Source organism: Lynx rufus, unplaced genomic scaffold, assembly GCF_022079265.1.
Source record: "Lynx rufus isolate CCGP_SWC_20201006 ecotype Redwood Valley unplaced genomic scaffold, mLynRuf1.p SCAF_3, whole genome shotgun sequence".
In the NCBI taxonomy this organism is placed as follows: Eukaryota; Metazoa; Chordata; class Mammalia; order Carnivora; family Felidae; genus Lynx; species Lynx rufus.
In genome coordinates, this window is record NW_025814845.1 from 166964301 (window position 1) to 166977857 (window position 13557).

The 13557-nt window shown below is 55.9% G+C and overlaps 1 protein-coding gene across 1 annotated transcript in view; it reads left to right on the forward strand.

Moving 5' to 3' along the window:
- The window catches only part of BMP1 (bone morphogenetic protein 1), a 43391-nt gene extending 32753 nt beyond the window's left edge, over positions 1-10638 (forward strand). Inside the window, exons 16-20 of the mRNA XM_047092319.1 lie at positions 2158-2283; positions 5447-5574; positions 5978-6191; positions 7801-8051; positions 9975-10638. Of these exons, the coding sequence (XP_046948275.1) occupies positions 2158-2283; positions 5447-5574; positions 5978-6191; positions 7801-8051; positions 9975-10109 (854 nt within the window). The 3' untranslated portion in view covers positions 10110-10638. The remainder of the gene's footprint in view (positions 1-2157; positions 2284-5446; positions 5575-5977; positions 6192-7800; positions 8052-9974) is intronic.
- Positions 10639-13557: the final 2919 nt, after the last annotated feature.

Sequence of the window (13557 nt, forward strand, 5' to 3'; positions counted from 1 at the left end):
GCAGGCCTTCCTCAGGACTCACTTTTCTGTCACTCATCCATTCAGCCACCCACTTGCCCACGCACTCGTTCGTTTACTGGGCAGGTATTTCTTTTACCCCTCCTATGTGTCAGGCACTGTACTAGGTATTTAGGGTGCACATATAGGGAAGGTGTGGGGTTCAAAACATTTCAGGCAAATCTTTGCTCCATTTGTAAGATGGGGCCCCTAGAGTTCCTAGTGTAGTCACAGGCGAGTTTCTGGGCTGTAGGGTGCCCCTCACCCCCACCTTCCTGCAGGGCCGGCAGCTTCCACAGGGCCCTCAGCGAGGATCCCCTGTGAGGCTGTAACTGAGAAGGAGCCCTGGGGAGGGACTTGGGGATCCCACCTCTTGACCTTGAGTTCCTGCGGGCCTTAAGGGGTCTGGCCCACCTGAGAATGGAGTGGAGAAGCCGGGCCTTCCGGAAGCCAGTGCTCAGCCCCCTCCACTACTGATGGAGACCAGGAACAGGGTCACCTTTGTCACAGACCCCACCTGCCCATTTGAATGCCAGCGGACATCTTTCTACCTCACGATTCCCCTCTGGAAATCTGGGTGTCCGTTCGATCTACACAGCTTCCCTGAACACCTGCCTCTGTGCCAAGCACACAGTCCCCAGAGTGACCGCAGACAGACTGGAGCATGTGTGGGAGTGACAAACACATGCCTGTAGCCTGTGTCTCTGTGTGTGTGTGCTCATGGGAGAGTGCGTGTGTGGGTTGACCCGAACTTGAGCAGCTGCATGTGTGAACACACTTGAGTCCACAGGTCTGCTGAAGAGCCTGTGGTCTCTGTGTTTTTGTGTCTTTATACCCACGTACTGGCCCCTGAGTGCCTGCCTATGCATCTGTGCACACGCTTCCTCACACACATTTGGGAAGAAGTAGTGTGTGTCCCTTATGCACACGTGCACACAGGTGGATGGCTGGCCAGTGGTATGTGTGCATGCGGTCTCTATGTCTGCCTGTGGGTCCTGCGCCTGAGTGTGGTGTACCTGTGGGTCAGTGTCTGTGCTGCCCCAGTGGGACCGCAGTACATCCCCGAGGGATCCCGTGTCTGTGGGCATGCTGGTGTGGGTGTGTGTGTCTAAACACAGCCTGTAGCTGCAGCAGCCAGAGTGAGAGCTCGGAGCTCCCAGCCGGGCCCACCCTTTCCGTGGGCTGCTCTCCTCTACCAGAGACTCTGTTTCTCTCCCTCCATATGTGCGGGCCTCGTGCCTACCCCTCCAGGCCTTCTTCCTGCCGCAGGCTCTCTTCCTTTCTGTTTCTGTCGCTGTGCCTCTTCCCACTTGCTCTTCCTCTTTGACCTGGCTGCGCCGGACATGGCCGTCCTGCATGTGTGTCCCGCCGCCTTCCCGCATTGCCCTGTGAATCTGCCTCTGAGGCCCCGGGTTGGTTTTCACTGCTCTCCCTCCCTGGTCCCTGCCCTCCACCCCCACCCCTTGGTCCCTTTTCTCCTTCTCTCTCTCGTTTCAGAAAAGAGGCCCGCTCTGCAGCCCCCTCGGGGACGCCCCCACCAGCTCAAATTCCGAGTGCAGAAAAGAAACCGGACCCCCCAGTGAGGCCTGCCAGGCCTCCCGGACCCTTTGTTACTCAGGAACCTCACCTTGGACGGAATGGGATGGGGGCTTCAGTGCCCGACCACCCCCCACCTCCGCTCTGCCATTCCGGCCTGCCTCCTTCTGGCCGGACAGAACTGGTGCTCTCCTCTCCCCTTGTCCCCCCCTCCCATGGACAGGGGACCTTCCCTGCCCCCACTCCCTCCCATTTTGATGGTGTCTGTGACATTTCCTGTTGTGAAGTAAAAGAGGGACCCCTGCGTCCTGCTCCTTTCTCTTGCAGTCTGCTTGTCCGTGTGTCTGTTTTTCCACTTGTCCGTCTGTCCAGTAAGCAGGTAATGGTAGAGGGTGCCCATGTTGGTCAGCTCCAGCCCCCAGCCCTCCCTCCACCCCACTTCTACTTTCTCTCCCCACAGCTGGGCCACTCAGCTGGCTCCGCTGGATGCACTGCCCTGGACCCCACCGTGGCCTTGGCCCCCCCGGGGGGAGGAAACCCAGCCAGCCTCCCGCTTCCCCTGGGGTGACCACCCCGACCTCAGCCCTGCACAGACCTGGGCCCGCCTTGTTTGCTCCCCTGCAGACAAGGACGAGTGCTCCAAGGATAACGGCGGCTGCCAGCAAGACTGCGTCAACACCTTCGGCAGCTATGAGTGCCAGTGTCGCAGTGGCTTCGTCCTACATGACAACAAACACGACTGCAAGGAAGGTAAGCGCTGCCAGTGCAGCGCCCAGAGCCCCTAGGGCAGGGCCAGCAGGCCCAAAGGACTGGAGGCTGGGGACACAAGGACACGGGTGCCATCTCCATCTGGCCCGGTGTAGACTCAAGGTCACGAGTGGTCTCTGAGGTTACCTTGTTTTGCCTCCCACCTGGCCCACAGATTCTTCCGTCCTCAAAATATCCAAGCCACACATGCTTCCGTGTCTCCTTGTGCATGTTAGGAGAGGAGGGGCTCACACTCATCCCCAGGCTCCATTTTTAGACTGATCTTAGTGCTTCTTAAAATCCATGGGCAAGTCCTTGTCTTCATAACGACCTTCCTGTGGCAGAGAGTCGAGATGGCACAGAGGTCGAGAGCACAGGCTGGAGCCAGGCTGCCTGGCCCAGCCCCACTGCTTAGCCAGCTGCGCACCCTTGAGCACTTCTGTTTGTTCCTGTGTGACACGTAGGTCGCAATAGACCTACCTCATCAGGGCACAGGGCTCTCTGAAGTGCTCCAAGCAGTGCTGAGCTCATAGCAAGCACAGTCGTATGTCAGCCGTTATTGGTCACACTGCTGACCCCTGGGTACATTCAGAACAGGGTCACTGCCTCCCAGACACTAAAGCCCTGCAGATATTTGAAAACAACACTCATATCATCACTAACATCATCTGATAGCTCTTTGGACATGCTACAACACTGGCCTGTTCCAAGTCCTGAATGCCGTTGTGTCCCCCGCTTGCTGGGGCATACTATCCCAGCAGCACAACACAGACCTGGCTCTGCCACTGAATGTCTGTGTGACTTTGGGTGAATCACTGCACCTCTCTGAGCTTCCAGTTCCTCACCCATGAGATGATTAACAATGGTAACTGCCTTGCAGCATACTAAAGTTTACAGATCTTGCTTGAACACTTAGCACAGTGCCTGGCAAATGCCTCTTCTCACTGTTCTTAGGTGGACAACCAAGGTATAAACAAATAAACTCCTGGATAAAATAAACAGAATTGAAGCACTCAGCAGTGACCCAATGGACACTAAAGAGCTTCCAACCCGATTACTTCGGTCTACCCGAATACGAAGTTCCTGATTCACAGGGCCTCCATGTCTTTTAGCTGGAGGGAACCTTATTCTGTGGTTGTCCAAAGTGCATTCTCTCTCTGTGTGTACTGTGTGAAAAAGAGTACATCAACATTAACAAGATAGCTGTGAGAGGTTTTACACTTCTAGGGTGGACGACCTGTACATAGCTGAGTCATTTTAGAAGCACTCATGATTCCTCACTCAAATGATAGGCGAATTACAAATCAGTATTTCCTGACTCCTCCTTGCAGAGGTTGTGCAAAGTTCTGCAGGTACCTCAAGAGGGGAGTTCCTCTGGGGTGCCTGGTTGGCTCCGTTGGTAGAGCATGCAACTCTTGATCTCAGGGTCGTGAGTTTGAGCCCCACATTGGGCATAAGGCCCACTAAAAAAAAAAAAAAAAGAGGGGAGTCCCTCTGCCCCCAGGAAGATTGCAGTCTAGCCAGGGGAGAAGTGGGCACACACAGAGAAGTTAGAGGGCCCCAAAGACCTGTGTATAAATGGGGGAGAGCAGCGAATGTGGCCTTGGAGAACCACAGAAGGATGATGGACACAGCCCATAGGTCCACTGTGGAGAGCCAGGAGCTCTACCTGCCTCCACAGGGCCTCTGGGCAGCCTGCACACTGCTCTCTGGGCCTCATGGCTGTGTATTCATCCTGTGAGCCGCTGACCATAGGCACCTATCCATCCCTTTCTCTTCCCCAGCCCACAGTGCACTGGCCGCCTGTTTTTCCCCAAGAAACCTGTCAGATTGGATGATAATAAATCATGAACATCAGCTTTTAAATTCGTTTGTGAGGCCACACTCTCAGAGGTGGGAAGGCAGATTGCAATGGATCAAAGAGCCATAAACAGTGAGAATGGGGTAATAGCAAGTTTTCTTGAAGAACAACTGAGAAGAAAAGGAGAAAGGAGGGGTGGCAGCTAGAGGGGAATGTAGGGCTGTGGGGGAGTTACTTCAGGATGGGGCAAAGCATAGGAGGGTCCACAGGCTGGCAGAGATGACACAGAGAGTGAGGGTGGATAATTTGTGGTACAAAGGTACCCAGGTGGACCTGGGACTCCTTTTTGGAGACGAGGAAGGAGGAAGGTGAGTTTGCAGGGAGGGGCTGGGAAGCTGAAGTTGTTCATATCTGAGGCCCTGATTTTTTTCAGGGAGGCAGGAGGTGAGGTGATCTTCTGAGAGGGAAGGGATGGGAGTGGAGAGGGCTGAAGATTTGGAGCCGTTGTTGAGGAGGTAAGGGGTGGAGGTGGTGAAGGACAGATCCAAGAGTATCAAGTGGTTTCGGTTCCCAGTGGTTGAGGCAGATGGGGTTTTCCGAGAGGACACAGTAGAAGGACAGTATGTTGATGAGCAGCCGGGGTGATCAGCCATATAGTCCAGCCAGATAGGGAAGCAAGTTAAGTCAACCAAGGAGGAAATATTGGGAGAAAATAGAAGGATCAAGACCCTGGAAGTCTCTCTAAAGCTGAAGAAGTGTTGAAAGGATAGTGAGGGCCTGAGCACCCTGGAAGAACAGGAAGTGGTCACAGAGAGGTGATGTGTTTGTAGCATCAGGAAATGGTAGGTGATGGCAAGGCCTAGAGTAAGGTCATGAGCAAGCCCGGCTTGAGAGGAAGAAGATAAGTGCCAATAGAGCTGAGAAGGTCAGGAACAGAGGGGCTAGAGTGTTGGCTGACATCACCTGGGATGGCAGCAGGAATGGGTATAGAACTGAGTCAGGTGCCAAAGTCTTCTGTGAATGTGGAAGTGTGGCAGGATACCAGAGGATGACAACATCATGGAGGGCAGAGGGGGTGTGGCCAGAGGCCTCAAAGGTCCAGGGATCTGCATGGGAGTGCCTGTGAGGGCAGCTTTCATGGATGCTGCCAGGCAGACCTCGCTTGGAGGCAAGCAGCTAGATTTCCCCGGCCATGGGTAACCGAACAGAAAAGAAGTAATGTAAGCCTTCCATCAGTTTGTAGGTGGGGGACAAGAGAAAGAAGCAAGGAGGGCAGGAAGGAAGGGCTTTGTTCCTTTCCTCACAGGAGGCACTAGAGCACCAAGGTTCTTGCTGATTGATCCCTTTACCTTCACTTCCCCACAGCCGGCTGTGACCACAAGGTGACATCCACCAGCGGCACCATCACCAGCCCCAACTGGCCTGACAAATATCCCAGCAAGAAGGAGTGCACCTGGGCTATCTCTAGCACCCCTGGCCACCGGGTCAAGCTGGTAAGGTACCCACACCCCAGCCTGCATGGGGACCCCTGCTCTTCCATGCCATCGGGCTACACCTGTTTCCTATCAGTTCCAAAGCTCTGGGTAATTCAGAGGTCCTGACCAGAGCCATGCAGACTGCAGGCTGGTGGCCTGGCTGAGCCCACAGGGCTGTCATCCCTATGAGGATCCTCATGAGCCCCAAGTCTGGTCTGGACAGAGGCCCGGTCCCAGTACATATTGGGGGTGTGCCTGCCATTACCCATTCCCGGGTCCTCCCTCACTGCTACCAGCAGTGCCCCTGGCAGGGGCTGCTTCCCTGGTCTCCATCAGCTGGGGTCTGGAGGCCTAGATTTGGGGCCACCTGCTGCCCCCCCAGACGCATTCTGAACTTGCTGTCCTCCCTCATGCCCTCTAGACCTTCGTGGAGATGGATATCGAGTCCCAGCCTGAGTGTGCCTATGACCACCTGGAGGTGTATGATGGCCGTGACGCCAAGGCCCCCGTCCTGGGCCGCTTCTGTGGGAGCAAGAAGCCTGAGCCTGTCCTGGCCACGGGCAGCCGCATGTTCCTGCGCTTCTACTCCGACAACTCCGTCCAAAGGAAGGGCTTCCAGGCATCCCACTCCACAGGTGAGGCCATCTCAGGCTAGCCCAATGTCCTCACGCTGTCTTGTTTTGCGAGCTTCTGCTGATCCTGCTCTCACAGGCAGGCCCAGGCTCTGAAGTTTCACAGGGGGATTAGAAAGAGTGTATGAAGGGACAGATGGACAGAGCTATGGCCTGGGTAGACAGAGACTGTGTTCTGAGGGCCGGGCAGGGGAGCAGAGAGTGAGCACTAAAGGGAGAGTGGGAGAGGTCCCGATTAGGGGCCGCTAAGTTGCCGGAAAACAGAGTGCAGTGACGCCAGTGGGTGGGGAATCCAGGGATGGGGAGGGAAGCCCCACAGTCCCCAGCGATAGGACGCCTGACTGTGTGGCAGCCCACCCACATTCCAAACCCAAAAGTCACTCGTCTAGAGATATTTATTAACACATAACATGTATGATGAAGCAGTGCTCTAAGTGCAGGTCACAAAAATGAAGCAGACAAACATCTCAGGCCTTGAGGGGCTACTTAGTGATCGTTTGTCCATTTATCTAACAACCATTTGCTGAGCTCTGGCTGTATGCAAGACTCAGAGGGGCTTATGGAGGTGAATCAGGCATGAGCCCTTCACCCCTGCACACCAGGAACTCGCGGTCCAGAGGTGAGGTGGGACGTGCACAGATAGTTATAGCATGAGACAAAACATGATAAGGTCTAGCTCTGGGCAGGAGTTGGTGGGGTCATTCCAGCAGGGGGAGGAGCCCAGGCACAGCCACAATCCCAGGACAGCTCTGGGTGTGTACAGGTGACCGCAGGTCATTTCGTTTGGCCTGAGCAATTGGTATGTAAAGACAGGACAGTAGTGAAGTGGAAACAGTGCAGCAGTAGAGGAAGCCTGGAGCCCAGGCTTGGGAGGCCTGGAACATCAGGTATCAGATGGGGGCTTCACAGGCTCCTTGTGGGTCTTGAGCCACCTGTTGCGGAGTCCCCAGGACTGCTGGGTCCAGAGCCTCTCATCCTTCCTTGTAGCTCAGGCCCTGTCCCACCCCCTCCTCACCCCTCCAGGGAGACATAAGCACCAGATTTCCTAGAGGCCAGAGGGCTTCCAGAGGAGGATGGACGCTGAGGACCCTGTCCTGCATGCTCTCATTTGCCCCTCCCAGCAGAGGGTCACAGACTGGAAGCCCAGAACTCTATCTGGCCCTCAGTTCCGCTCTGTTTGGCCCACAGTGTGTTTTTTAAAAATGTGAGCCAACATTGAAAAATCAAGAGTTTTCGCAGAAAATCCAGATGTGGTTCTTCTCTCTTAAGAATGGAAGCCCTGGCAACGCAGGGCCCACATTCTTCCATGACAGCCATCAGCTGGAGCAAATTAGCAATGTGCTCTTTTGACAAGCGTGCCCTCCCCAGTGCCTCAGCTCAGAGTTGCCTAACAGCCCGGTGTGTCCCTGGTCCTCTGTGGGCATCTATCCAGAAGTAGAGCAGCAGAGCACTTGTTCTGGGCCACGTCCCAGGCAGGTCCAAACCCACTCGCCCCTAGCCATGTGGCCCTCTCTCCATCGAGCCATGAGGGTTCAGCACAGTGAGGCGCGGTACCCTGTCCCTGGCCATGCTCAGGGAGTGGTGGCCAATCCTGTTGCTCCTCCCCCAACAGAGTGTGGAGGCCAGGTTCGGGCAGAGGTGAAGACGAAGGATCTTTACTCCCATGCGCAGTTTGGTGACAACAACTACCCTGGGGGGGTGGACTGCGAATGGGTCATCGTGGCAGAGGAAGGATATGGCGTGGAGCTGGTGTTCCAGACCTTCGAGGTGGAGGAGGAGACAGACTGTGGCTACGACTACATGGAGCTCTTCGACGGCTATGACAGCACAGCCCCCAGACTGGGGCGCTACTGCGGCTCAGGGGTGAGACCCCGCCCCCTGCCCAGTGCCCTTGCCTCTGCAGGTGTGGGGTGCCGGTATGGGTGCTAGCACATGCCTGGCCCTTTGCAGGAGCTGGGAGACCCTGCCTGGTGGGTGGCTGCTCACAGAGGCCCGCCCTGCCCTAGGCCATCCCCACCCAGGAAACTCTGTCCTTTTTTGCCCAACACTGTGGTTTCTGCATCCTCTGGGACAGGCCCTGCCCTGACCCAAGCCTGCTCAGCACCAATTTGTTTGGACCTACAGGGTAGCTTGCATCCGGGGAGATGGATGGAGTTCCCTCTACCACCCCTGCCCCCCCCCCCCCCGCCCTTGTTCCAGTCCCAAAGCAGCTTACCAGGGCCCAGGGTCGGGGGCAGAGGTTGAAGCAAAAGCCAGGGACCTAGGACCTGAGCCGAACTGTGCTAACCAGTCATCTGGCTGAGCCATAAAAACACCCTCATCTCTTCCACTGCCAGTTTCCCTTCTTGGTGGGAGGCCAGCTGGTCCCAAAGCCCTTGGTGCTACTGTCCAAGCAGACACTGAGCATTGCTTCTTGGTCCATAAAATGGCACTTTCAGAGGCAGTGGGCAAAAGTTTGCTTGATTTTAACTGAAGCCACGGGAAAATGACAAAGGTGGATTTATGTTCCTCTCAGAGCTGTGGCTTCTTTTTGTTTTTGTGAATCCTTTCCCCTTTCGGAGAACACCATATTCTCCTCTCCATTACACACCCGTGCATGCGTGCGCACACACACACACACAAACACACACGCCCTCCTGCCCCTCACCTCCCTGGTCCCTCACCTCTCTCATGGCTATGCTCCAGTGTAACCTGGGCACCTTAGGAAGTGTTAAACTTCCTTCCTGGAGCAGCAGCAGCATCTGCTGGGCCCAGCATTAGCCAGCTGAATGTGCCCTTAGTACAGAGCTTCTGCTTCACAGGGTCTGGGACAGGGCAGAGAGGTGGGGGGGTGGGGCAGGAGCAGAGCAATAGGCCCCTCCCCTGCCTGGCTCACCACTCTGGAATCCCCTGGTCACCAAGCCGGCACCCCCTCCCCATTTTGCCCTTTGTAACTCCCTTGATCTGGCACATTCCAGTGAGCCACACACCAAATTGGGTGTCCCCAGGTGGCTTCTTCCAGACACTTCCACCAGGCTGGAGCCAACGGGAGGGAACCTGGGGAAGGAACCCAATCCTGTCAGGGCTTCCTGGCAGGGTTGCTGGAAATGTCCCCAAGGTTCTCGGAAATGATGCTTTCTGTGCCCTGAGAGCCAGGGCATCCGTGTGCTGAGGCTCTGTGGGCGGCTCTCACTCTGAGGGCCTGTACACAGAGGTAAGGAGGGGCTTGCAGGAGCTAGGCAGGGGCATCGCCTAGAGCCAACCATGGCCAGAACTGGGGGAGGATGGGAGGGGAATGGCCACAGCTATGTCTGGAGGACCCAGCTATTCTGTCTTCTCCGAGAAGCAGCTGAGACAGTGAGAAGGTAGCCTCTCAGAGAACCCACTCCTTTTGCAAAACCCATTCACAACCACACTCTCATTTGCTCCCTCCCACAACCCCCATCAGCCCTTCTGAGCTTGGAGAGCAGGGAGCATTTACTCCCGCTTGCCCTTGAGGGAAGTGAGGCCCAGAGCGGGACAGTGCCTTGCCTGAGACTTCACAACTAACTTGTTAATAGCAGCGTTAATAGCAGCGCTGGGTATGAAGTGTGACTCTGAACTTAAGGCAAGCTCCTCTATCCCCTGCTTTTCTTCCCCTCCTCCAGGTGTCCCCTTAAACTCTTGCTATCAATAGTCTTCCCCCTGCTTCAAGGGGCTGGGGGAATCTGGTGAATGTCTGGGAGCTGCCCACCTTCCTTAGAGCAGGGGATCCTGGGGAGGAAAAACAGCAGCCTCAGCCTCATGCCCATCCTTTTCCTCTGTCAGCCTCCTGAGGAGGTGTACTCGGCCGGAGATTCTGTCCTGGTGAAATTCCACTCAGATGACACCATCACCAAAAAAGGCTTCCACCTGCGGTTCACCAGCACCAAGTTCCAGGACACACTGCACAGCAAGAAATGACCACTGCCTCACACGGGGGCGGGGACGGGAGGCCTGCTGCCCTCAGTCACCTGGACTGGACAGTGGGAGGTGGGCAGGAGGTGGGCACCCAGTCCCTGTCCCCCAGGCGCCAGGACCTGCAGGCCGATGGTCCAGGTGAGGCTGTCCTCAGGAGGCGGGGGAATGGGACTGCTTCGTGAGCCCCTTCCCCGTGATCCCTTCCTCCTTGCCCCCACCAGAACAAGGGGCCAGGGCCAGGGAGCCAGAGCTTTCACGGAGACACTTGAAGTGGCCATTCCTCTCTGGGGGCCTGGCCTGGGGGGGAGAGCGTCTGTCAGCAGACCCTCCCATCTTCCCTGCCCTCTCTAAGTGCACCATATTGTGTATAGCCGGTGGCATAGCTTCATTGTAATGTACATTTCCCACCCCTTCTCCAACCTCGACATGGTTTTTTTGAGCCCCTATTTCCCCACTTCCTGGGGTGTGAGTTTCCATACGAGTCCCACAGGATGCACCGTGAGGGGCTGCAGAAGAGGGGGTGGGGAAACAAGACGGGGCTTCTCTCAGGCCCAGCGGCTGGTCAGCCACACCAGGGCACACCAGCCAATAAACTGAAAGTGTTACAGCCAGTATCTTGTGCCAGATGCTGTCTGGGACATGGGGCGGGGGGGGGCGGGGGGGGTGCGGTGCATCTCATTCCAGATGTGCAGCTTGCTGTGTCTGAGACCAGCCCACAGCCAGGACACCTGGCCCTGCTGGCTGCACTTCCTTCCCTCGATTCCAGGACCCCTGAGGGTGTGATTTCACACTCAGGCACACACAAACACAGCCTCCTAGCACACTTCAGCCTGCAGGCGTACCGCATATACACGCACTGCTCATAGCCCTCCCACACAACGAGAGGAGTGGAACATTCTGTAAAGAGGCTGTTTGGGGGCGGGAGTGGGGGGAGGTAAGTAAAAGGGGATAGGCATGTGTCTGTCCAGCTGGTGTCCATCCATGTCTTCTGTCTCTGACTGGGGAAGGGGTGGGTGGGCTGGAGGGTGTCCCAGGAGAGCTCGCCAGAAGCCAGAAAACTGGCATCAGCCTGAATGGATCTACTGACTGGCCCTGAAACTCTGCCTTCCTGAAGGTCAAACACCCAGTGCTGGCCCCCTGCAGGTCCTTCTCTTCTCATGGAGACAAGAGCCAGACACTAGGCAGCCACTGAGCAAACATTCCAGCTCTGGCCCCCTCTCCCAAGGCTGTGTCTTGTCTGGCCTCCTCCTTCCTGCCACTGCCCCCTCCCTCCCCAGACAGCAGTGAGGCACAGACCTGTTTCCCAGAGACCAGGAGGAGAGAAGCCACATCCCTGCCCCTTCCATTCAGAGGAGCCTCTCTCTCCCTTTACTCTACATGGATCTCAAAGGGAAAGAAAGAGAGAAGACCCACGTTCTTATGCCTGGGCTAGCCCCTCCCACATTTCAGAGCCAGGCATGTTGCTCCAACCCCCAGGGCTCCCTGAGATCCTTCAGTGGGTCTGTAGGTCTTTTACTGGCCTCAAGCTCCGCCCTATTGCAGAAGCACATGTTGTGCCTTATGCTCTCTGGACTGTGGGAGGGGACATACCCCTAGGCAACATTATGGTACGGTACACCCCAGATGGGCCCTTGAAGCAGAAAGCAGTAGTGGAAACCAGACACATTGCTGGCATCTGATGTGTATGCAGGACCCTCTCCTTCCAGGAAGCCAGCCTGCTCCCACTGTCAGGCTGTAGCCCTCTCTTTCCGTCCTGAGAGCAGATGAGGCCTTGAGGTCCTGCAAGAAAGGGGGGATGGCCCGAGGGGTTCCTGCCTATTGCTCCAGTGAGGTCACAGGCTGTGACATCATAACCACCCTTCCCCGCCTCCACCTCCTCTGACCTCGGTGCTCAGGACAGCCTGGAGGACCATGAGTAGAATGGAAAGGCCCGCAAACCATTGGAGCTGTCTGGGCATCTCACCCAGACACTTTGCCATTCCCATTTGGCAGAATTTGTAGTTGGTGGTCACAGCTCTCCTCACCAGCCCTCCAGGGCCCTCTGAAGCTCAGAGGACCCTACTCCCAGTTCACGAGTCACATGCCCAGAAGGAACCAGGCTCAGAACCCCCCCGGACTGTGGAGAGTGGCCTGCAGCCCAAAGCGAGTACCCAGTCTTCCACCCCGAACAAGGGCTCTGTGAACAGCAATGCCACAGCCAGAGGCAGCTCAGGATTGACTCATGCAGCCACCCCAGATGCCTGTCCCAAGACTTCATCACCACCATAGACCCAGATCCCTCTAACGACTTAGGAATCATGCTGGTGGGCCTTCCCTGTCTTCTCTGGGCCTATCTTCAGAGGCTGCCTCCCAGTGGTAGAGGCTGCTCAGGACCTGGGTGCAGGTCATTAATATATATTCCAGAACTTTATTCATGCACTCTTCAATGCTTTGCCCACCCTCACCTTCTGCCGGCTTCAGGGTTCTAGACTAGACCAACTCCAGTGTAGCTACCATCAGCTCAGTTGACTCCATGTCACGGGAAGGTACTCCTGCTCCCACAACTGTCTCCAAGCCCCAGAGGGCCCCCTGAGGGCCCCCTTGGTTCTGAGTACATGGCCAGTAGTGGAAGAGCTGGGATGGATCTGCCCGACTTCTAGGTTGAGATAAGCACCTGAAGCTTCAGACTTGTCCTTCCAGGAGCACCCTTGTAGCCCTCAGAGGACAGGACAAAAGAATTAGGAGATGCTGATCCAGGAGACCTGAATCTGCCATGGTTTGCCCAGTGGTGCTGGTCAGCTATTTCCTCCCTGGGCCTCTACTCCCCAAGCTTGTCATCCTCCCCAGCAACCCTCCTCCCTCCTGCCACTGCTGAGACAGACAAGAAGACTCAGGGTCTGTCTAGTCTCCAAGCAGCCAGAGAGCAGGGTTCTTCATGGCGGGGGGGTGGGGGAGTGGGGGGGTGGATGTCTAGGGCCAAGTTTGGCTCAACTGTAGTGGAAGGAAAGTCACGTGCCCTGTACCTCTGCTTCACTGTTTCTTTCCTCTTTTTCCCTTCCCCCTCCCCCAACCCTAACCCTATATGCTTCTCTGTCATGAAAAAGGTCACAAACTTGCATGCAAACATAGCCGGTTTTGAACATCAGTGCTACCATTTGGTGGCTGTGTGCTCCTGGGTGAGTCATTTAACCTTTCTGAGCCTCAGTTTCTTCATCTAGACACATGGAATGACAACACTTCACAGGGTTTCAAGGAAGGAATGAGATAACCTTTGAAGAGATCCTGGCAAATAGGAGGCTCTCCATAAATGGACCTTCTTTTCCTTTCCTCTGCCAGACAATTTTCCAGTTCCTGGACTACTCTCTTTCTATGCAAAAAGGAAACTTCTGGGTACACTAGTTTCCAGTCAAGCATTAGGAGCTTAGGGCAGATGTACTCCTGCCAGAGAAGGCAACACTTAGCCCGCAGCAAG